Source organism: Cervus canadensis, chromosome 30, assembly GCF_019320065.1.
Source record: "Cervus canadensis isolate Bull #8, Minnesota chromosome 30, ASM1932006v1, whole genome shotgun sequence".
Lineage (NCBI taxonomy): Eukaryota > Metazoa > Chordata > Mammalia > Artiodactyla > Cervidae > Cervus > Cervus canadensis.
Window position 1 is genome coordinate 33,052,775 of NC_057415.1, and position 24,930 is coordinate 33,077,704.

The 24,930-nt window shown below is 41.5% G+C and overlaps 1 protein-coding gene across 1 annotated transcript in view; it reads right to left on the reverse strand.

Annotated features, from left to right (window-relative positions):
• Positions 1-280: 280 nt before the first annotated feature.
• Positions 281-24,930, reverse strand: part of PTGR1 (prostaglandin reductase 1) — a 29,407-nt gene continuing 4,757 nt past the window's right edge. The window contains exons 3-10 of the mRNA XM_043453466.1: positions 20,388-20,433; positions 19,394-19,450; positions 17,123-17,290; positions 12,686-12,803; positions 9,932-10,087; positions 6,471-6,579; positions 4,004-4,122; positions 281-624 (exon numbers count right to left, since the gene is read on the reverse strand). Of these exons, the coding sequence (XP_043309401.1) occupies positions 514-624; positions 4,004-4,122; positions 6,471-6,579; positions 9,932-10,087; positions 12,686-12,803; positions 17,123-17,290; positions 19,394-19,450; positions 20,388-20,433 (884 nt within the window). The 3' untranslated portion in view covers positions 281-513. The remainder of the gene's footprint in view (positions 625-4,003; positions 4,123-6,470; positions 6,580-9,931; positions 10,088-12,685; positions 12,804-17,122; positions 17,291-19,393; positions 19,451-20,387; positions 20,434-24,930) is intronic.

Below are 24,930 nucleotides of genomic sequence, written 5' to 3' on the forward strand. Positions count from 1 at the left end.
TCAAATTCACAAATTTCTGCAGGGAGGTACTTATTGAATACCTAATATATGCCACGCATTATGTGGGTGGTCTAAATAAATGTATGATATGTATGTGAAGCAGACATTATTGTTTGTACTTTACAGATGAAAAATCAGAAGTTCATGGTTACAAAGGCAGGAAACTTTTGGACTCCAAAGCCATTATTTTCTATTATACTCCAGAAGGAACTGCAGCAGGCAGTTAAGTTCAACTGGCCATTGTTCAGTATGAAAATTTCATTCTCTGTTGCTAATTATATACCACTTCAATGTATTTTATTAGGTAGATCAATCACATTACAATGACTGTTTTTTAGATCATGAAAACACAGATTTTACTAAATGATTAAAAAGAAGCTAATCACCCAAATGATTTCTAGATTCCACTAGTCACTTTTGTTCATGCATTATGAAGTTAGTATATATTTTACTAGAGGGTTAAAAAGAAACTAATCATCTAGGTGACTTCTGGATTCCACGTGTCATTTATGTTCATGCTTTCACTATTGCCTTCCCCAGATTCTCTCCTTTTAGCAATCCAATAAATGCAGCCGGCATGTTTTCAAATCCTTCAGTGACATGTTCATGGTACTGGATTTTACCCTGTATCAAAACAATAACAAATATAATAGATTAGTTTCATATTCTAGATGATACACTCTTCTCATCATAGCACCAAATTAATCAGTACATCACAGGAAACTTGGAACTAGGAAGTAGAGAGCCTGTCCTCTTTGAAACTTACAGTCATTTGCGGGGCATGATCCACATACATAGTGTATGTAATAGATTATGCATAATAGCTTATAAGAGGCATCAGATCACAGTAAATACAAAAAAGTCACAAGGGAGCAGTTAATTAATTTCTAAGTAAATTGGACAGAAAAGTTTAATAATGATCTCAGAAGAGGTGGGAGCAGGAGGAGGGGACACCCTTCCGGGGTGTCATCTACGTTCATCACTCCAGTACCCAGTGCTGCAGCATCTTTACCTCTATCTGACCCCTGCATACACAGAACCTGTTCAGCAAATGTAAATACTGTGACAGTCTAATAAGCTGTCTTCCCTTCAAGCCAAGATTTGTTCAGTATGTGTTCAACATTCATTTAGCAGTGTGGGAGTGAAGAGTTCGTTCAGTGAAGAAGGATTTTCATTTCTCCTTCTATAAGGCACAGTCTCCTAAATGGACCTAACTCACATTTTCACATTTTAAGGGGGTCTTATGTGGAGACCTAAGCTACCTGATAACATTTTCCCCTAATGTATCCCAGTGATGGTTTAGCATCCTTCATGGATTTATAGAGGAACTCACTTATTTGCTCGAGGTCCCTCTAGTATGTAGGCAAGCTGGGATTTGAATCCCTAACTAGAAATCCCCAGCTCCTTCCTGTACTTGAGGACCAAAGAACCTGGAAAGGGTCAAAAGCTATAATCAAAAGTTTAGCGGTTAAAAGTAGAGGATGAGGGACTTTCTTAGTGGTCCAGTGGTTAAGACTCCAATGTAGGGGGCATGGGTAAAATCCCTAGTCAAGGAACTAAGATCCCACATGCCATGAGGTGCAGTCTTAAGGAAAAAAAGCAGAGGATGAATGCTAATATAAAATGTTAATGATACAGGAAATTAGGATATAGAATACAGGGTATATGGAAAGTCTCTGTCCTCTCTTTGGAATTTTTCTTTATAACTATTCTAAGGTAAAGAATAGTTTAGTCTTCTAAAGTAAAGAATAGTTTACTATTCTGTATTATTACTGTAACACAAAAGGGGGGAGGGCTGAGAAAAAATAAGCAGATGAGAGAGAAAGACAATTCACTAGTTACGTAGAACAAAATTAGAAGTAGGTTCACTCTGTTAGAAGAAAGCATTAGGGACACTGGCACAGTGGTGTCTGTTGTCAGCTGTGATCATATTTGATTTCACCAACAGAGAAAAAGAAGCTACACACTGGGAACTCTAAAAACATCCTGCTCTTCCCAGCTCCCTGGAAAGAGCCCAGCCCAGCATACCAAGAGTGTTAGACTGGGACAGACGCCAAGCTCCAGGGGCTGCCAGAGGAGCAGTCTATTTCTTTAATTTGGAGACAATCATAAAGCCAGAAATTAGAAAGTGTGGGACCACTTTTCTCCTTGGAAATGAAAATAATGCACCTTGGTATTCAGATTTCTGTTGACTAAAGCTCCTCGTGGTGTAAGGTGGGAAAATGATCACAGCATAGGACAACAGAGTTGGCTTCCTCCTCGGGATCTATGAGATGTGACTATGAGAAGACTGCATTCTAGGACCTGGAAGAGCTGTGGCCCAAATTCATGCCCCTGTAACGCTCATTCACTCAACAGTATTCATCTAGTGCCTATATTGATATCAGAACATTCTAGGTGCTGGGGATACATCAGAAAACGGAATGTGTGAACACTGATGCCCTCATGGAGGTTACATTCTCATGGAAGGGAGATGGGCAATAAATATAATAAATGAGTTATAGTATATATTATGTCAAAAGATGATAATTGCTATGGATCAAAGTAAGATAAGGAAGATCAATGAGTGAAGGTGGATTGCAATTTAAAAATAGGGTCATTTTCAAAGCTGTCTCATTCAGAAGGCAGTTTTCAGCAAAAACTTGAAGGTGTGTGAGAGAGAGAATTGAGTAAGCAATTACAGAGAGGTGGAGGAGTGTGGGGATGAACAAAAAGAAATGAAGTTAGAGAGGTAACGGAGACCAGACAGTATCCAGCCTTGCAGGGTTTATTCTATGAGAAATGGGGAGCTTTGTAGGGTTTTAAACATAAGAATGATTTGGTGTGAAGCTCACTCTGGCTGCTCTGTTGGGAATTGTCTGCAGGGTGAAAAAGTGGAAGAGCTGAATATTGGCCACTGCAACACCTGGGCCAGACAAGGTGGTGGCCTAGAAGGATGGTGGGAGTGGAGGAGGGGGAACTGGGCAGATTCTGAATGTATTTCCAAAGTTGGGACACCAGAATTTCCCGACAGATTAGATACGAGTATGAGAGAAGGAAAGGAGTCAAAGATGATTTCAAGGTTTTTGAATTGAGCAACTGAAAGGATTGTCATAACTGAGATGGTGAAGTCTATACATAGCAGGTTTGGCAGGAAAAATCAAGACATATTTGGTTTTTAATACATTAAGATGGAGATGAAGAAGTGTGCTACACATCCAAGTACAGCTACTGAACAGTCCAGAAATCAGAGGAGAGCTCTTGACTGCAGACAGATGGTTGGGAGCCATCAACATATTGGTGATATTTAAAGCCAAGAGCTTGGATGAGATAACTAAGGGCTGAGGAGAGTGTGGACAGAGGTGAAAAGAGGCCCAGGGACGATGTATTGGAAAGCTCTGTTATTAATTTGGGGCGAAGAAAAGAAGCTAGTAGAGGACTCTGAGAAGGACCGATACAGTGAGGAAAACCAAGAGCCAAGGGAAGCAGGGAGAGACAGCGATGCCCTCTGTCACCACTTCCTACAGCCAAGTGATGCTAAGAGCTGACCACAGGAGTTTACATGTGAGGGGCATGGGCAACCTTGACAAAAGCAGTGTTGGTGGAATGGCAACAGTGCAAAGCCCGACAGGCATGTTTAAGAAGGAATGAAGAGGGACTTTGCTGGAGGACCAGTGGTTAAGATGTCTGCCAGTGCAAGCGATGCTGGTTTGATCCTGGCTGGGGAGTTAAGATTCCACATGCCTCGCAGCCAAAAAAAAACCCAGTATATTAAAAAAGAAAAAGCAATATTGTAACAAATTCAATAAAGACTTTAAAAACAGCTCACAGCAAAAAAAAAAAAAAATTATTATTATTTTTTTAAATGGAGAGGAACTACAGACAGTGACCGCAGACAAGACTTCCAGGTGTTTTGTTATAAAAAGGGGAGCAGTGCGAGGAACCCATATTCACAGTGGAAGTGAAATCTGCAACCCCCACAGGGAAGGGCATCTGGTGTCACAGTGGCTCCGGGGCCCCTCACCTCTAAGACCCACTTCAGCAAGTCTCTCAGAGCCTTCTGGCGGACTTCTCCTTGCCAGCGGTAGATGACGAAGCCTTGCAAGTGGAGTTCCTTGAAGATGATGACTTCCGGGGATGGGCCTGTGAAGAGGAGGGCACGTTTGAACAGCAGGGTGGATGCAGGGAGGTGGCCGTGGTGAAAACGCGCGTGGTACAAGGCATGTCAGAGTTCCCCTAGTGCTCTGCCTTCTGTGTCCTCCACTCTTCCCGCCCCACAGGGCTGCCCGAAAATCAACGTGCACTCTGTGCGGGCAGAGTAACTGCCCCGAGACGTCCATGTCCTAGTTCCCAGAGCCTTTACTATGTGACCTTACGTTGCAAAAGGGACTCTGCAGATAGGACCAAGTTAAGAACCTTTAGATGGGGAGATTATCCTGTATTACATAGGTGGGCTCACGTGAAAGTCCTTGTAAGGAAGAAAGGGATACAGGAAAATTAGAATCGAGAAAAAAATATGTGATGATGGAAGCAGAGATCATAGAGACGGAGGGAAATTTGAAGATGCAGTGCTGCTGGCTTTGAAGATGGAAGAAGGGACCACAAGCTAAGAGATGCAGGTGGCCTCGAGAACTTAAAAAGGCAAGGAATCTGAGCCTTCAGAAGGAAAGTAGCCCTGCTGGCCCATTTTGAGCTCTAGACCTATAAGAATAAATTTGTGTTTTTTAAGTCATTAAGTTTGTGGTAATAGGACTGAGCACAACTCACAACTAGAAGACTCACCCCAGCTACATTTCTCTTGGGTAAAGGAGTGGAATCCTCATTTGCTCATCTTGGAAGAGGATGAAATCCTGTTCCTGGGATTGTCCACACTACTGGGGATGTCGTTTCTTTATTGTGAGCAGAAAACAAATATGGCATGAAAGCCGGGGGAAACAATTACTTGTCTCTGAGCTCCCCTAATAGTGAAACATGTTCGAGTTCCTAGAGATCACAGGCAGGCAGCATGTCACCTGCTTAAAATGGAATGGACAACACCAGCTGACATCTCATAACCTGTCTGAGCAGCTGAATTTCAAAAGGCTAGATCAAGTTACTGTATCCAAAATATTTGGCAGTGCTCAGGAAAATGCATCCTGGAGCTCTGCTCAATTGGCAGGAGAGGGATTCCCCAGGATTCTAGCTTAGCATCAATTAGAAAAATATGGAGGAAAAAAGTCCCTAATAAGATTCCCTGGTGCATCCGGAGTGTCCCCTTTGACCTTTCACAACCCAACAGGAAATCTACAAGTGATCCTTCCCCATCCTTCGACTCCCACCCACCTGTCTCAGTGTAGCCGAGGTGCTAACTAGCAGAGCTATAAGGTTTCTTCCCCACAAGTGAAGCCCATCAGAGAACGAATAAGCCATTTATTTATGGTTGTCAGGATCTTGATGGTGATGTGGATGATTCCTTTTTGGTTTTTTTTCCTCCTCTTTTTTTTTTTTTGACCACAAGTAAATCTGTAATCTCTTCAACAGCACAGAATCCTTGTAGCAGAAAGGGGTTCTGTATGAGGAGTTCAGAAGATCAGCCTTTGTTTTGAGTCTGTCACTAATGCTTCCCTCATGGCTCAGCTAGTAAAGAATCCACCTGTAATGTGGGAGACCTGGGTTCGATTCCTGGGCTGGGAAGATCCCCTGGAGAAGGGAACAGCTACCCACTCCAGTATTCTGGCCTGAAGAATTGCATGGACTCTGTAGTCCAGGGGGTCACAAAGAGTTGGACATGACTGAGTGACTTTCACTTTCTGTCACTAATAGGATTGAAAGAGTCTCTGGTCCTTTTGCCCATTCATCTCCCCACCTTTCAATGAGACCTGGGCCTGGAGGTGGGAGGGGGAGGTCTCAGATAGGAGTGGAGAACAGGAGTAGAGGGCATGGCAGGGCAGAGGAGAAGCAAAACAAGGACAGTCCAGGAATGCAGAGAAAAGATGCTCCTTCCCCTTTTAGTGGAAATTGTCAGTGTGGTGAGGCCTGGCTGTTCTGCTGCTCCAGGAAGCTCTGCCCACTACTGTCTGAAGGAAATGGCAGCCCGTTTCCCCTGCACCCACATCAAGTCTACCCATCCCCAAACCTCCAGGACATCCCCAGTATCCTGAAGACCTCTAATATTTTACCAGTCAGACCAATGTGTTCTATTTCTAAATGATTTTTTACAACTTTGTAGAAAGCAGTAAGTAAAAAAACTAAAACTTTTTTTTTAAACTAAAATTTTTAATAACTCTGTTTCATCCATATTTTCAGATCCTGTTTTTTCTCTATGTCAAAATCCAATATAAGCTGACTTAGCCCAAATATACAATCTTATATATTTTTAGTTAATACCATTTCATCAAGAATATTAGGAAATATTTAAAAATACTTCAGTAGTCACTGGCCTGTACCATATCTGTGAATCATCTCTTCCTCCCATCTTTCTACACCTCTGATCGTGTGCATGAGCTCATTACCTGGGGGAAGTGGGCCGGTTCTGTTGTATACAGAGATGGCCCCACATATAGCAATTCTTCCAAATTTCTTCATCTGGGTGATAGCAACGTTGGAAAACTCTCCACCCACCTAGCAGACAGGGAAACAAAAAACCAAAACCTTTAAATAAACCCTACCACATTCATGGGAATCATTAAATCACAATCATCATTTCACAATACTTGTTTTAGCAGCAATAATATTGATTAAGTTAGTACGGCAGGGCTGAAAACCAAATTTAGCAAAAGACATTTTTAGAAGCTGGGCATTTTTATTTGACTGTAGGAACATAACTTATACAACTAACTTATAAATTTTGCTTTATTATATTTTTGGAGAAGGCAATGGCACCCCACTCCAGTCCTCTTGCCTGGAAAATCCCATGGATGGAGGAGCCTGGTAGGCTGCAGTCCATGGGGTCACTAAGAGTTGGACACGACTGAGCGACTTCACTTTCACTTTTCACTTTCATGCATTGGAGAAGGAAATGGCAAGCAACTCCAGTGTTCTTGCCTGGAGAATCCCAGGGACGGGGGAGCCTGGTGGGATGCCATCTATGGGGTCGCACAGAGTCGGACACGACTGAAGCGACTTAGCAGCAGCAGCAGCAATAATCTCATTTCCCTTATCCAGAGGTATGGGAAAATAACTCAGAAGCCATATAGAGAACAAAGTTGGAAGACTCATAATTTCCAATCTCAAAACGTACTACAAAGCTATATTAATCAAGACAGGGTGGGAACAGAAAGAGATCAATAGTACTAAACTGAAAGTCCAAAAGTGAGCCCTCACATTTGTTGTCAATTGATTTCTGAGAAGAGTGCCAAAATAATTCAACAGGAGAAAAAACATCTTTTTAACAAATGGTGCAGAACAACTGTAGGCATCTACAAAGAAAAGAATGAAATCGGACTTCTTCCTTACAGGATACACAAAAATTAACTTAAAATGTGTTATAGACCTAAATGAAACAGCTAAAATGATTAAACTCTTAGGGGAAAAAACATAGGAGTAAACATTTTGTGACCTTGGATAAGGCGAAGCCTTCTTAAACATGACACCAAAAGCCCAAGCAACAGAAGTTGGACTTCAACAAATTTAATACTTTCAGAATACCATCAAAAAAGTAAAAGAAAAAAAAAAAAGAAGGTGAAAGCAACTTAGAGAATAAGAGAAAATATTTGCAAACCATATACAGGAGGTATTTTAACTAAAAATATACTAGTATATTCCATATTTGAGAATTGGATTACTTGCTAAAATTTATGTATAACTCCAGAATCAATACTCAGAGCTTTCTCTGGTCATTCACAGACATAGTTCCCAGCTAAGGTCAAAAAAGGCCAAGGGTCTGCTTTCTTTTTTCAACTCTCATGCGGAGATTACCAGACCATGAAGACAGTAGGGGGCAGTGCGGAGTGGTTCAAGAAGCTCCAGTCCTGGGGCCGGTTGGATGGGGTGTGAATCTCAGCTGTGGGAGGATTAGTTGTGGCAGAGGCTCAGACAAGTTACTTAACACTTTTTAACCTCACTTTAAAAAAAAAAATAAATAAAATAGAAGCTATGAGAAGGACTTAAGATCATAATCCATGTAAGATACGTGCATGTATGTGCATGCTTCCAGTTGGATCAATGGACCAGTGTTTGTGGCAACTTTATAGACTATAACAACCAGGAATACTGAGAACTGACTGTATCTGATAAGGGACTTGTATCCAGAATATATAAAAAAAATTTGACAGCTCAACAGATAACCCAACTGAAAGTTGGTGAAGGATTTAAGCAAACATTTCTCCAAAGAAGACATACAAATGGCTGCTAAGCACATGAAGAGATGTTTAATATTATTAGCGACTGAAAAAATGCAAATTAAAACCTCAACGAATTATCACTCCAAACTCACTAGAATAGCCACAATCAAAATGACAGGTAACAAATACAGTAAAGGTTTGGGAAAATTGAAACCCTCACAATTGCTGGTGAGAATGTAAAATAGTGCAGCCATTTTGCAAAATAGTATGGCAGTTCCTCAGTCACTGCAGATGGTGACTGCAGCCCTGAAATTAAAAGATGCTTGCTCCTTGGAAGAAAAGGTATGACCAACCTAGACAGCATATTAAAAAGCAGAGACATTACTTTGCCAACAAAGATCTGTCTATTCAAAGCTATGGTTTTTCCAGTAGTCATGTATGGATGTGAGAGTTGGACTATAAAGAAAGCTGAGTGCCAAAGAATTGATGCTCTTGAACCGTGGTGCTGGAGAAGACTCTTGAGAGTCCCTTGGACTTCGAGGAGATCCAACCAGTCCATCCTAAAGCAGATCAGTCCTGAATATTCATTGGAAAGACTGATGTTGAAGCTGATGTGAAGAACTGACTCGTTGGAAAAGATCCTGATACTGGGAAAGACTGAAGGCAGAAGGGGACGAGAGAGGATGAGATGGTTGGATGCCATCACTGACTCAATGGACATGAGTTTGAGTAAACTCTGGGAGTTGGTGATAGACAAGGAGACCTGGTGTGCTGCAGTCCATCGGGGAGCAAAGGGTTGGCCATCACTGAGTGACTGAACTGAACTGAACTGAACAGATGGCAGTTCCTCAAAATGTTAAACATGGTGATACCATATGACCTGACAATTCTACTTGTAGTCAAGAGAAATGAACATTTATCCACACAAAAACTGCATATGAATGATCAAAATAGCATTATACTTAATAGCCAAGTGTGAATGACTCATTTGCCGATCAACTGATGGATGATTGATAAAATGTGATGTGTGCATACAATGGAATATTTTTGGTCATAAAAAGCAATGAAGCAACACTGAAAATCAACTGTATTTCAATGAAAAAATGTATAAAAAGGAATGAAATACTGATAAACATGCTACAACATGGGTGGATTTTGAAAGCATGTTAAGTGTAAGAAGCCAAAGATCACTTTAGGGGGACTGACTGCTTCTGAGCACAGCATTTCTTTTTGGAGTGATGAAAATGTTCTAAAATTGTGCAAAGAGTTGTACAATTCTGTGAACACACCAAAAATTACCAAGTCTTATACTTTAAATGGGTAAATTATATCTCAATAAAGCTGTTTTTTATTTTTTATTTTTGTTAAATGCCTTCAAAATTAAAAAAAAAAAATTATTTATTTATTTGGCTGCACTGGGTCTTAGTTAATGGCATGTGGGATCTTTAGTGGTGGCATATGAACTCTTATTTGTGGGATCTAATTCCCTGACCAGTGATCAAACTCAGGCCCCTTGCATTGGGTGCAGGGAGTCTTTGCCATTGAGCCACCGGGGAAGTACCAATAAAGCTGTTTTTTTTAAAAAGGGCATATGGGCTTTCCTCATATATTTTATATGGAAACTCTAGAAGTAGATTTCCTGGTATAGTACTTTGTTAGTAAGTCAAATATTAAGTCTAATTTGTACTTACATTATCAAAATAACAATCATAACCTTCAGGAGCGGCTACTTTCAGAGCTTCTTCCAAAGACTTTACTGTTTTGTAGTTAATGGCAACATCAAATCCATGCTTTTTAAGCCAAGCAACTTTTTCATCAGACCCTGCTGTTCCAACAACTTTGCAGCCCTAAATGGGGAGAAAAATGAAAACCATTTATAAACCACAACCAGGGCCAACTCTATCCTCCTAGATTAGAATGGCCAGGTTCTCCCAGAACACCCTCCTAGGTGCTGAGTCACATATATAATGGGCCAATAGACCCCAGAGGTTAGATTAGTCCCTAAACTAGCCTGTGATACAACCCAGATGTAACTTCAGCTTGCCTCTGCCCACCCAGCAGACCCCTCCTACGTTTAGGTGGTTGGCAGCTCTTTTCACCTTTGACAGCCTGCTCATTAGACTCTCCTGTTTCGTCATGTCGGGGCTTCTCCCTTGCAGTGACTTGCCTGCTATCCCTTGGTGCACTGGCGCTTTAGACTGTAATTTTGGTTCAGCCCTGTAACTCTCATATCATAGAGAGACCTCTAGGTAACTGCCCCATATTCTGTGATTTGGCCCAAAGCGTTGGCTTAAATACTGCCTAAGCATAGAGGAAGTGGAGTGCATTCAGCTTGAGAATAGAGATTATATTGGCACATAGAGAGTAGCTCTTTAGAAAGTTCTATTCTGAATGCATTGTGAAGACCAGAATATCAGCCTCTGTTTACTTTCACCTGGATTGGGTACATACCATGTATGTATCTGCACAAACAGCTACCATATAGTTTTTCCACTCATTCCTGATTCAAGAAGAAATGATTTTGCACAGTCTCTAGCATTGGTCCTTGTTCCTTCTAAGCATACACTCTCATGGGATGATCTCATTTACTCTTACCACCTCACTGCCACCTTCCTGCAGATGATTCCCTTGCCTCTTAACTCCAGCCAGGCCTCTACCCTGAGTTCCAAATCAGTATTTCTAAAGACCTCTACTAATCTACACTTGGATAGCCTGTGGAGCCACGTAATCAATGTGTCTAAAGTGGAATCTGTTTTTTTCCTTGCTTCTTACCTGGTGTTCCTCCTCTGTTCTCTATTGTAGTGAGTGATACTCAGTCACCCAGTTAACCAGACCTGAAACACATGGGTCGGAGGAGATGCTTGCTTTCTGCCCTCTTGCTATCCACATCCAATCACCAGGTTTTATTCTTTTTCACCAAATATCCTTAAAAGCTACTTCTGACTTTCTATCTTCACTGTCAGTCTGTCATAATTTTCATCTGAATTATTGTAAGAGCCTCCTAATTTGACTTCTTGTTCCTAGTATCATGTCCCTATGAACTGTTCTCCTCCAAAGGCCAAGATGATTTCTCTAAAATCAAGGATTAAGCATGTCACTCCTCTAAGGATTAAGCACTGACTTCTTAGCATGGCAGTCGCTAGTGAAGTTTCTAAAAGAACAGGTTTAAGGATAAGTCCTATCAAACTTTTGAAATAAAAATTCCTTTAAAAAATTATTTTTTTAATGATACCATGTGGCGTGAGGGCTCATACTTCCCTGACCAGGGACTGAACCTGCGTCCTCAGCAGAGAAAGTACAGAGTCCTAACCATAAGGCCATTAGAGAATCCCCCCCAAAAAATCCCTTAAAATTTTAATAAAACATTTAAAATTTGAATTTTGGAAATATTACTAATTCATTTTATAAGTCTAGTATAATCCAAAGCTAAACACTGATACGTTCCAAACTTTAAACCAACCTCACCTATGAATATAGATGCAAAAATTCTATATATAATGTTATTAGATCAATTCCAAAAGTATAAATTTAATATATACCATAGGTAAATAAAGATTATTCCAGAATGCTATTATGGTTTAAGATTAGGAAACTAACATAATTCTTTAACTGCAAAGTATGATAAAATTCAACATTTATTCTTATTTATTTACTTATTTAAATAAATTCTTCCTGCAACCACTATGATAGCCTCATCTATTTGTATTCCAAGTGCCCATCAGCACTGGATACCAGCCCGAACACTTGGCTGTTGGTCATAGCCCTGTACTCATCTGTATTCTCCCTAACTCTTTCACTAGAAACTAGGCCCTGAAACTAGGTCCTACATCCACCCTCTGGCAAAGGATCAGCCAAACCAGATCACCTTGGAACATTTCTATAACGCGGTACATCCTGACCACATCTGAGCTGCCTGATGTCTTGTACTCCCACCATCAGATCAGATCTCTTGAGCACAAACACCCGTCCGTATCAGAGCCAGTGTTTCAAAGGCCTGGGTGCCTCCCATGAGTTAGTTTCCAAGCTAGGGCCTCACTGCTCTGGGCTGACTGCAGTAACCTTTGAAATGGGGCCATAGGGGCAATGACTCTTGGTTGGCTGATCAAGTCCCTTCTTCAGTTGTTTGGGGCAATCACGAAGAAAGGAGATTAAGCTGTAACAAGAAACATTCAGTAAAAACTGCCAGAATAGTTCACCAACTCACTAGCAGAATCCATTCCTGACCTGATACCTGCAATGTATCAAATAACAATGTTCAGGTCATCATTGCTACACCATTTCCCCTGTTCCCCCCATTTCTCAGTCATTCCCAGTATCCAACTTCTACAAGAGGTCAACTAGACCAAACTCCCGGAGATGAGGCAAGGTCTGCTGTGTCCACTGCTGCATTCCCAGTGCACACTGTGGGTGTCAAGTCAGTGGCTGTTATGGAGGAAGACACTTACCTTGAGCTTAGCGATCTGCCCCACAACAGAGCCCACTGCTCCTGCTGCCGCACTAACCAGCACTGTTTCTCCACCCTTCACTCCACAGATATCAAACAGGCCAAAGTAGGCTGTTAGGCTGAGGGAAGAAAAGCAAGACTATGTGGATGAATTTGTTTCTTTCCTTGGTATCTCATTTATTTATACCCTGAAGACCTCAGCAGCCCAGTGGCATGGGTCCAGGTAAAAGACAGAAAATATAGGAAATGGATATTACCAGCCACCAATGGTCCACTTTCTCCTTCTTTACCTCCAGGAGAGGAATAAAGATGATGGGAACTATGGATGGAACAGCGAGGTGGCTTGAAGAGAGTAGTATCCTGTCCATCTCCAGGCCAGCTTTCAAGGGTGAAGGAAAATTGGTTCCCCTTAAACCTTAGGGATCCCAGAACAGACAGCTTATGCCTCATTCTCCTGTAAATCCTAGGGAGATGATGAGCTTCATGGGGAAAGCCTCCATGTCATTATGGCGCCCTAGTCCCAGAGCAGATATGACTGTGTGTGGATGGTATCTAGGCCTGAGGGGGTCAGGGAGAAACACCTTGAGTTTCCCATGCTCTGAAGTGTGTGGAAGAACTCCTACAGTTCCCCCATCTTGTTTGGAGTGAAATGCCAAAGTCAGCTGGCAGGGAGAGAACTAGTGGGCCTGCAAAGATGCAGCTCAGACGGCACCCAGTGGCGACCAGTTGAGGAAACCACCATGCCTCAGTGGAGTTCCAGCTCAGAAGGGATGTGGCTGAGGACTCAGTCGGAAAAGTTATGCTTTGAGACTGATGACCAGCATCAGACTAAGACAGATCAAGAGCAAGAAGTTGCTGTCCCCGCCTCTATTGGCACCAGGTTTGTGTTAGCCCTGGGAGCTTTGCATCTATCCCAGGGAGAAGACAAAGGAAATTATGAGTATGATCCTGAAATGATGTGAGAAATCATTGGTTTAACTAAGGTTTACTTTACTATACCAGCTGGAGACAGAAATGAAACACAGGAGTAGAAAAACTTTAAGTTCTATTTTTGTACCCCTGAGTCTGAGCCCATGAAACCTGTTCCATCATGGTGATTGTTGAGCCACTGGCAAAATTTCAGACAGATTCCTAGAAAGTTATTTCTGTGTAAAACAAAGCTACACGCTGGCATAACTTAAGCTTACTCAGCCTCTGATTACATTTGAGGGCCAGATAGAGTTGGGCATTGGATGGAAAGCAAAGAAAGGCAGACAGCACTTTTTCTGAGGACCCACATATCTAAAGTTCCCTTGACCCAGTGTTTTTCAAAAGATGGATGGAACAACCATCTGCCTCAAAATCAACTGAAGTTTTATTAAAAATTTGGATTCCCAGTCCCACTGATTTAAAAATACTGAGATGAGGAAATCTGAATTTAATAGGACTCTAGGTAATTCTTATGAATGCAAACAACTGAGAACCACTACCTCAATGGATGCTGATACCAGAGTGTGTGGATAAGTTAACCTAACTCCCAGAAAGAAGCAGAAGGTATATTTCAGATAGGGTCAAGCCACCCACAACAATCCTTAGGCCCCCTCCCCCAATTTCCCTTCTAGATATTTGCAAAGTCAGCGTTCAATTAGATATACTGACTTAAGACATACAAGGTCTTTCCCAAACATCATCTTTTAAAAGTAAACTGGAGAACTTCCCTGGTGTTACAGTGAATAAGTATCCACCTGCCAATGCAAGGGACATGAGTTCACTGCCTGGTCTGGAAAGATTCCACATGCTGCAGAGCAACAAAGCCCAAGTGCCACAATTACTGAAGCCCATGCACTCTGGAAATGGCAACCCACTCCAGTATTCTTGCCTGGAGAATCCTGTGGATGGAGGAGCCTGGTGGTCTGCTGTCCATAGGGTCACACAGAGTCGGTCATGACTGAAGCGACTTAGCATGCATGCATGCATTGGAGAAGGGAATGGCAACCCACTCCAGTCTTCTTGCCTGGAGAACCCCAGGGATGGGGGAGCCTGGTGGGCTGCTGTCTATGGGGTCGCACAGAGTCGGACACAACTGAAGCGACTTAGCAGCAGCATGCGCTCTGGGGCCTATAAGCCTCAACAACGGAAGCTCCTGGGCCTACAGCCTGTGCTTCACAATAGGAAAAGCCACTGCAGTGAGAAGCCCATGCACCACAAGGGACACCAGCCTCCACTTGCTGCAACTTGAGAAAGCCTGAGTGTAGCAACAGAGACCCAGCACAACCCCCCAAAAATTAATTAAAAAGTAATAAACAAATAAAAGTAAACTGGAGATAAGATGGAGAAGCCAACAATAAAGAAATCCTATAGGGAAAATTAAAGGTATGCTTTGGATGAAGGGTGACTAGATAGAATCAACATGTTGGAGAGAAAAACACTTAAACTCTTTCAGCCGAAGAGGAAGACAGAGGTCTCATTGATAGAAATAATGCAATACTTTGGGAGGATGTGAAATCTTTGGAGCCTGGACAGCTGAAAGTCCCTAGGTTTCAAAGTTCAACTTCTTTCATAGATTAGCGGAAGCTCCTGGATTCTGGAAATGTTGACCCATCCTGTTGGGTCATCTACGCAAAAATTCTCAAAGAATGGGTGATGTGTGGCTAGGGGAGGCTAGAAATGTGGCTTGTATAACCCCTCCCACTCAGTCTTTGAGAACCACTGTATGAAGTTAATTGTTTGGAGTAAAAATGTACTCCTTAGGGACTTGGAACAGGTGAATGAGAAATATACCCACAAATGAATAAACTATCTTCTGTTTTAGAATTCAAATCTCCTAATATTTTATGAATTACTTTCTCTCCAACTAAGTCATGGGAGACTGACCCTGTGGTTTCCTCGTGTCTGCCTTCACCCCTGTGCTCCTACCCCTGGGTCACAATTTAGAGAGAAGGATGGGTGGAATAACAAGGTGAGAGGAAGTGCTGTCACCATAGAGGGTACAGGCCAGGCAGGAAAGATTGAGAAGGGCTGTCATTCTGTTTAGTGCTCACTATTTGCATGTAAGAAGGCATTGCTAAGTCACTTCGGTAGGGTCTGACTCTTTGCAGCCCCATGGACTGTAGCCCACCAGACTCCTCTGTCCATGGGATTCTCCAAGCAAGAATACTGGAGTGGGTTGCCATGCCCTCCTCCAGGGAATCTTCCTGAACCAGGGATCAAACCTGGTTAAATCTCCTGCGTTGGCAGGTGGGTTCTTTACCACTAGCACCACCTGGGAGGTCCAAGAAGGCATTACTGCTAAGTCACTTCAGTCATGTCTAACTCTGTGCGACCCCATCCCTGGGATTCTCCAGGCAAGAACACTGGAGTGGGTTGCCATTTCCTTCTCCAATGCATAAAAGTGAAAAGTGAAAGTGAAGTCGCTCAGTCATGTCCGACTCTTCGCGACCCCATGGACTGCAGCCTACCAGGCTCCTCCGTCCATGGGATTTTCCAGGCAAGAGGACTGGAGTGGGGTGCCATTGCCTTCTCTGCAAGAAGGCATTAAGCATCCTCTAATTTCACAATGTTGTCTCTTGACTGTGGTAATTCTGAGGAGTTCAAATTCTGAGTGTTACATGAACTTGAGATGTAAGAGATTGGTTATGCAGGAGGTTGATCATTCATTTCATTCCATGAAATGAATAATGTTTCATTCTCTAGAAGTCCTCCGAAGGGTTAAAAAGAAGGAGGGCAGAAGAGTGGGAAGAAGGAAAGAAGGAAGAAAAGGATCACATAGCTTAGAGAAACTCTCCAGCCTAGAAACGTTTTGGGGACTCTGAAAGCAATTCTGTCAACCTTGCTTCTCCAGGGCATGAGAAGAACCTTGAGGCGCAGAGAGCAGCGGGGGCCTGGAGAGCAGAAGCAGGATGAACTGACCAGGAGGCTTCCTGAGGGCCAGGCCAAGAGACACCGGGCTATTTTAAAGCTGTCCACACTGAGTGACTGTACAACTATTGTGATTCATCTCAGTTATTAAATTTCAGATCCCCTGACACCTCTGGAAACTCAGAGGTCGAAAGGAGGTGAGGGATCAGAGACGATACAGAAAGGCCAAGGTACATTGAACTCTCTCCCTTTCCAGCTCTGAAATGGAGGCAGATGAGTGAGGGGTGAAGGAAGACCTTTCCAGGGGCAGAAGGAGCTGGTTCTTTTGTGTCAGCACTTGCCGGGGGCTTGAGAGGGACGTGCCCGCTGCTTTTCCTCACTGTCACTTCCTCCTTGTACCTGACCCTGCCTCTCTCCCCTTCAGCCCCAAAGCGAACTCCAGCCCCGCTTATTCCCTTCTTAGTCCGATCATCCTCTCTAATCCACTCCTGAGCTTAGAATGCCTCAAGTCTCTTCTTGTTAATCAAGCTTCCGGACCAACCATTTTGGAAAACCAGAACATCAGGGATTCAAACGAGTGAAATATACCCATGAAACTCACCCGGGCATGCCAACCGTTCCCAGAGCCAGAGACAGTGGTAATGTGTCTGGCCACTCTGCAAGCACCTTTTCCAGTTTTTCCCCATCAGAAATGGAGTGCGTTGTCCAGCCGGAAGGAGCCAACACAATAGTTCCCGTTGGGAAGGCTGAATTTTTACTTTCCACAACTCTGAAAGAGAGAGCACATTCAGACACGTGAGACCCTTTCCTTTCATGGGAGTCTGGATGCTGCATGGTTAGTGTCCACAAAGGGGCACTGAGTTTGATAGTCCTTGATCAAATACCCTACCACATCTCTCCATCAGAATTCTTAGCCACTGGTCTCTCCTTGAGAAAAAAATACGGGCCATCAGAGAGGAATTCTCAGCTGGTCCAGCATCTGTCCCTGTCATCACTCACTCCTCTCTAAGCAAGAGAAGTGCCTCCTCTGGCTCAAGGTGACCTGGACATCAGCCTCTTCTTTTCTTCAGGGGCTATCCTCCATCTCTTAGCCCTTCCTTTCTCTTGAGTCCTCAACATTTCCTCTCTCACTGTCCCTCTCCCTCAGCATGGAAGTATGATCTCCTTCACTATCGTTCAAGCTCATCCTATATGAAGAAAACTGTTAACAGGCCATGAGACAAAAATGGATAAATGAAGAGATATATACCTTGTGCTTGGAGAGAAATATTGTAAATAAATCAGTTTCCCCTAAATGAATCTATAAAGTCATGGAAATCCTAATAAAAATCCAAATAGAATTTCAATAAATGGTATTATAACTTGCTAGTCATTTGAAGCATAAACATTTTAATCCTTGCTCCAAAATAAAAATTAAATGTCTAGAAGATAAAATATAACATACTAGAAGAAAAAGTGAATAAATATTCTAGCAATTTTGGAGGGGAGGATGCCATTCTAATCATGAAATTTTATCACATAAAATTTTTCAGTTATGATTGGACACAAAAGAAAGATAAACAAAGGCCCAAATGTTTTCAGTACTAATATTCATAACACACAAGGTTTTATAGATCAATTTAAAAGATGAAAAGACTTAAAAAGGCAAATGACATGAACAGATAATTCACAGAAGAAAGGCATTAATTTACAAAGAGAATGTCAACATCACTAATAATGAAAGAAATGCAAATTAAACTAAGCATCGAATAAGCAAGATCAATTAAGTATCATTTATTCACCTCAGATTGCCAAGAGTGATAGTTAGCAATGATCATATAGCTACCAAGGAAATAGGTTCTTTAAGACACTATTGGTAGGAATGGATATAATCTTTTTGAAGTGAAATCTGTCGTTATCTCTTCAAATTAAAATGTACATCTTCTCTGACCTAGAGTTTACACTTCTGGGAATTCAACATAAAGCGATAGTCATCCAAGTGGGCAAAGAATACAGAGACATACTCCGATCGACGTATGCATATTCCTTGCAGAACTATTTCCAGTAGAAAAAACTGGAAACAGCTGTTATTAGGAGTAGACAAGTTAAATGTCAGGTATCAATGGAAATGAGCTTCTCAGGTGTCTCAGTGGTAAAAGAGTCTGCCTGCCAATGCAGGAGATGCAGTTTTGACTGCTGATCTGGGAAGATCCCCTGCAGTAGGAAATGCAACCCTCTCTAGTATTCTTGCCTGAGAACCCACGGACAGAAGAACCAGGAGGACTACAATCCATGGGGGCTGCAAACAGTAGGACTTAGTGACTGAACAACAATAAAAACAATGGGATAATCTGCAAGCCATTAAAAGGTAAGTGGTAAAAAAAAAAAAAAAATAAAAGGTAAGTGGTATATTTATACACTGTCAACAAAAGATAGCCATGACATATTGAGGGGAAGCAATTTGCTGAAGGGCTTTTAATCCCCTTAAAGATTCTAAACATTAGTACGGGTACTGAACAATTTTTGAAATAATAATACATTAATGACAGTCATCTCTAAGGTTCAGATGATGGGGGAACTTTCAGTTTCCAATATATAAATTTTTATCTTATTTGAATTTTTATAATAATCAGTAACTGCATGAATACACTTTTTTTTTAGTACTTAAAAGTAAGGATAGCAAAGCAAAGTTGCAATGATAAGAATTTCACCTTCTTCCCTCCCCATCAGCTAGTCAGGAAAAGGACAGATTTCCCAAGTTCTTTCCAAGGTTGAACAGTGAGTGACCCGCGCAACCTGAAGAAATTGTAGGAGTGATGGACAGAAACAGGGCCCAGTAAGAGGTAAAGGGGAGACGTATTTTCCAAGGACTAGGACAAAAGGATATCACTACCTGGCCACTTGCTCTCCCATCATCATGTCACCCTCCTTCAAGCTTTTTGCCATAATCCTGAAACAAAACAAAACCATTCTTAATATATAGGAGCATCTGGGAGAAAACAGTCTTAAGTTTCAAGCCAAATGGAAAACCGCTAGGGAAGTGTGAATAAAACTGAAACCCAGCCAGCCACATGAGGGCAGTACAACTGGGTGGAACGGGGGAGGAAAGCTGTGACAGGCGGTTCTGATCTGGTAGCATTTTTCTATGAAATGAACATGAGAATCTCACCATCATGCTCAATTGTGGCTGAATTTCTACCAATGACTTTGAAAACATAACCCAGGTACCACTGGGCACTTGTTACCCAAAACACTAGACATGCATGAAAAAAGAAGTGCTAGTTAACATCTGGAAATACATTTTTCACTTTAGATTTGAATCTCTATCAATCAACTGTGAAAAAAAAATTATTTAAAAGAATGATGACTGCAGTGTTCACCTAGGCAAAAAGTTATTGAGTCAGTGGCCAATGAAAGCTTTTATTCCCTCCCCACCCCGAATTGCTTACTAAGTACACACAGTTTAGTCAGCTGTGGATTACCTAAATTACAAGAATATATGTAAAGGAAAGGCAAGAAAGTCTAATTTTAGTCTCAGCCATCTTCCTCTACCCAAATTATTTGTGAACAGTGACATGGAGAACCTGGAGTTTGGCTTCTTTCTTCTTTTAGTGTTTTGGGAAGCAATTCTGGTGAATGATGAGGGGCAAATGGAACACAATAAGATAGGGGATGCTTGTAAAATAAAGGGGCCAGTGTTGTCTACCACCATTCTGCTCAGACTTTTGCCTGAAAAAGATGAGCATCCGTGAATCCCATCACTACATCATACTGGGAGAAATGGGGAAGTGACAGTGTTTTGAATCAGCTGGGATATTCTAAAGGATTGCCCATGGCAAGGTAGTATCCAATGCACCACATAAGAATTTTCCAGAGGAAAATAATACCTCATGTAAGGATCCACAGTGAAGTACAAAGCTTCCAGCAGGACCTCTGCAAAATAAAGCATTCCACAGGCAATTAGAAACCTTGGCCTTGTGCCTCATCTCTGGCACAATAAATAAATAAACAAAGACAGTCTTCTCAATAAACAAAGACAGTCTTTCTGCTTCAGGCTTATGCTCTCATCTGTGCTTTCTGGGTTTTTGTTTGTTTATTTTTTGTTTTAGAATTAATTTTGAACATTTATTCTCGTCATTACAGTTTGACGTATGAAGACATCAGACATATAAGTAAACATTGGGAAGCACACATCTATTTCCATTCTGAAAGAAGTCATGTTATATTTACAGAAAAAAAATGCAGCAAATATTATGGTATTCAAAGTAATCTTTTGACAATTCAGATGTGGCATACTTATAACAAAAGTATAAGTTTTAAAATAATCAAATAATTTTCATAGAATTATAAAAGTACTGAGATAAAGAGACCCTGAAACTCATAAGAACATTTTCCTATGCTATTGAATACAAGGGTAGTTCTATAAAAAGTCCCAAAATAAAGCTAATATTTTTCCACTCTGAAGTATATTAAATTACCATACCAAAATATTAAAATGAACATGCAAAGTGGAAGCTGTACCAAAGAAAACAGCATTAAAGTCCTGAATATTGCCAACCGTCTGCACAATATGTCTTAGGTGTGTTCATGAAAAATGAGCTTTCTAAAAGAGCCGATGTAATGGATATATCTTCAGAGAAAGAGAATAAAGCCTTTTCATTCTGTCATTTTCAAATGTAACTGCAAAAAAGAAAAAAAATCTAACATAAGTTTTTAAAGTATTAGCTTATGAATAAAAGTGTGGAGTGGTGCATTCTTTATACATTTGGATTTTTAAACTGATGCTAGGACCATTATAGTATAATAGACAGTAACCTCTAGGCCCCAACACTGTAGTAAGAAATCCACTCCCTCTTTCTCTCTCTCAAACAGGAAATCATCTTAGAAAATGGAAAGGAGAAACAGTGACATGTGTGAATTCAAAACAACACAGTACTGTAATGTGGCAAAAAAATCATAAAAACAGCAGCGTGTGAAATTCAAGACTATTTTCTTAAAGCAAATGTTTAAGACTGAACCATAAAAACACTACTTGGTCATACTGGTCTATTATTCAACTCCTGAAAATAATGACTTTTTAGAGAGGCGCTTATATTTATGATATCCCCATGATTAAATGTATACTCAAATTTGTGTTTTAAGACATATATTGAGGGGCTTCCCTGGCAGTCTAGTTAAGACAACCTTCCAATGCAGGGGGCTAAGATCCCCTGCATTTGGGGCCAAAAAACCAAAACATAAAACAGAGGCAATAATGTAACAAATTCAATAAAAGACTTTAAAATTGGTCCACATTAAAAAAAACTCTTTAGAAAAGACACAATTTAAAATATAAATACTACACAGATAGTAGAATAACAGTATTCCAGTATCTCTAACACAAAATGATATGTTATTTAGCACATTAACCTATGCTACTGAAAATTAATTTTATCCCAATTGTATAAAACCCATCATGGAGGACTTTTGAGCACATTAATCTCAAAACATTCCTAAACAAGATAAAAAAACACAGACACTTGAATATAGATTATTAGTGACAAAAAGCAGAGACTACAGTCACATGACTAAGGGTCTTTACATATAAACTTGAGGTCCTTACATATAAATTTGAGGTCTTTCACTGATCCAAATATAGAAGTAAGAGCCAAAGAGCCGACATACTGGAAAGGACCCTGATGCTGGGGAAAACTGAGGGCAAAAGAAAGGGGTGACAGAGGATAAGATGGTTGGATGGCATCACTGACTCAATGGACATGAATTTGAGCAAACTCCAGGAGTCTTTACATATAAACTTGAGGTCTTTCACTGACCCAAACATGGAGTAAGGACTATTGAGGAAACTTTGACGAGAAAATCAAATCTCCAAGAAATTTCACGGCAAAGAATTTTCACTTAATAAAGCAATAAATGTTGTACATCTTGACTCAAGTTTTACAAATGTCCGAGTTATAGCTATTTGAATTCTAATTCTCCCCCTTTCTCCACTCCAGTATAACCCACAACCCTTACTGATAGTCCAATAATATCCTCTATGGAAAACTCACAGCTCACCTTGAGATCCAGAGCATCAAAAATGGTTAAAATTTCAAAATTGTCCAATTTATAGTATACATTTTACAGTACCACAGATGTCAAGAGTTTAGATATCCTTGGTACTATTTCATCCAATAATATTAACCAGTAAGGATGTGTAGAGTTTGAACGTCTAAGAGGAAGTCACAGTAGCATTTTAAAAATAACCAAAATACGTAAGAAACATTTTCATGTTTTAAATTGTGAAACATTTAAATTGTCAGACTCACTAGGAAAAAAATGTCACATGCACACTTTTATCACCCCATGAGAACAAAGCATCAGACAGTTGCTACTGAGACACACTAGGGCTTTTTTCTTTTCATTTTTTATTTCTTTGTTTTTTTTTTTTTTTTATAACAAAGCTCAAGTGTTTATTAAGAATTAATTTTCTTTTCTTTTTAAAAGAAACTGTTTCCGAGCCCAAGCTCATTCTGCTTGCCAGAGTGTGGAGGGGCTCCCTCCGGCACTGACCAAGGCTAAGCAAAGCCGCTATTGCACCCTGAGGAGAAAGATGTGACCCAAGAAAGCAGCCGGGTCTCAGGAAGTAACGGGCTGCTAAGGAGTGAGACGTGTGGGGAGGAAACCGCGGTGGCCACGCAGGGGGAGTTGACACGCCTGTTACTGGGATCGCTGTCTGAGGTGGCCGGCACCGTGGGCTCAGCCTGCCACTGGCTTCCCCGGTCAGTTTTGACCGATGAAGTGGCCGGGGAGCTGGCGTCCCCCGAGCGGAGCTCCCACCTGGCCGCTTGCACAGTGGGTGGGCAGTGGGCACAGGCTGGTCTGGTGGGTTACAGCTGTGGCGGAGTGGTCTCTGCCTTCGAGGCCCATGCCAGCTGGCTCCAGGGAAAGAGGAAGGAAGGGCCCATCACACTTTGGGTTGGGGAGGCCACTACAAAAATACATTTAGTTAGGTTACTCCCTAATTTCTTGGCTTGCTGTTGTCTGACTCTTTGCGACCCCATAGACTGCAGCATGCCAGGCTTCCCTGTCTTTCACTATCTCCCTGAGTTTGCTCAGACCCATGTCCATAGAGTCGGTGATGCCATCCAGCCATCTCACTCTCTGCCACCCCTTTCTCCTTTTGCCCTCAATCTTAGCATCAGGGTCTTTTCCAATGAGTCAGTTCTTCATATCAGGTGGCCAAAATATTGGAGCTTCAGCTTCAGCATCAGTCCTTCCAATGAATATTCAGGATTGATTTCCTTTAGGATTGACTGGTTTGATCTCCTTGCAGTTCAAGGGACTCTTAAGAGACTTCTCTAACACCACAGTTCAAAAGCATCAATTCTTCGGCACTCAGCTTTCTTTATGGTCCAACTCACATCCATAGTTTTGGGCATGGACTACTGGAAAACCATAGTTTTGACTATACGGACCTTTGTCAGCAAACTAATGTCTTTGCTTTTTAATATGCTGCCTAGGTTTGTCATAACTTTCCAAGGAGCAAGCATCTTTTAATTGCATGGCTGCAATCACCGTCTGCAGTGATTCTGGAGCCCAAGACAATAAAATTGGTCACTGCTTCTAATTTTTCCCCTTCTGTTTGCCTTGAAGTGATAGGAATGGATGCCATGATCTTAGTTCTTTGAATGTTGAGTTTCAAGCCAGATGTTTCACTCTCCTTTTTCACCCTCATCAAGAGACTCTTTAGTCCCTCTTTGCTTTCTGCCATTAGAGTGGTATCATCTGCATATCTGAGGTTGTTGATGTTTCCCCCAGCAATCTTGATTCCAGCTTGTAACGCATCCAGCCTGGCATGTCACATGATGTCCTCTCCATAGAAGTTAAACAAACGGCTGACAATACAGCCTTGTTCATCCTCCTTTCCCAATTTTGAACCAGTCAGTTGTTCCATGTAAAGTTCTAACTGTTGCTTCTTGACCCGCATACAGGTTTCTCAGGAGACAGGTAAGCTGGTCCTGGTATTCCCATCGCTTTAAGAATTTTCCACAGATTGTTGTGATCCACACAGTTAAAGGCTTTAATGTAGTCAATGAAGCAGAAGTAGATGTTTTTCTGGAATTCCCTTGCTTTCTCTATGACCCAACAAATGTGGGCAATTTGATCTCTGGTTCCTCTGCCTTTTCTAAACCCATTTTGTTCTTGGCTTACCAGCTTGTAAGAGAGGACAGCAAGGACACAGGATACTATATGCATTAATACCCATTTCCCCTTTATCACTGGCAAGAAGCCTTGTGAAAGAACACCCAGGGCTGATGAGGCAGGTCAGGCTCCATGTATTTCCACCTTACATACACATCACTGACAGGAAGGCTCATGTCCTCCAAGTCCACAGGGTCACACACTTGTTCCCGAGGGCCATTTTCACTTTGAAGTTTTAGCAGAGCTTGT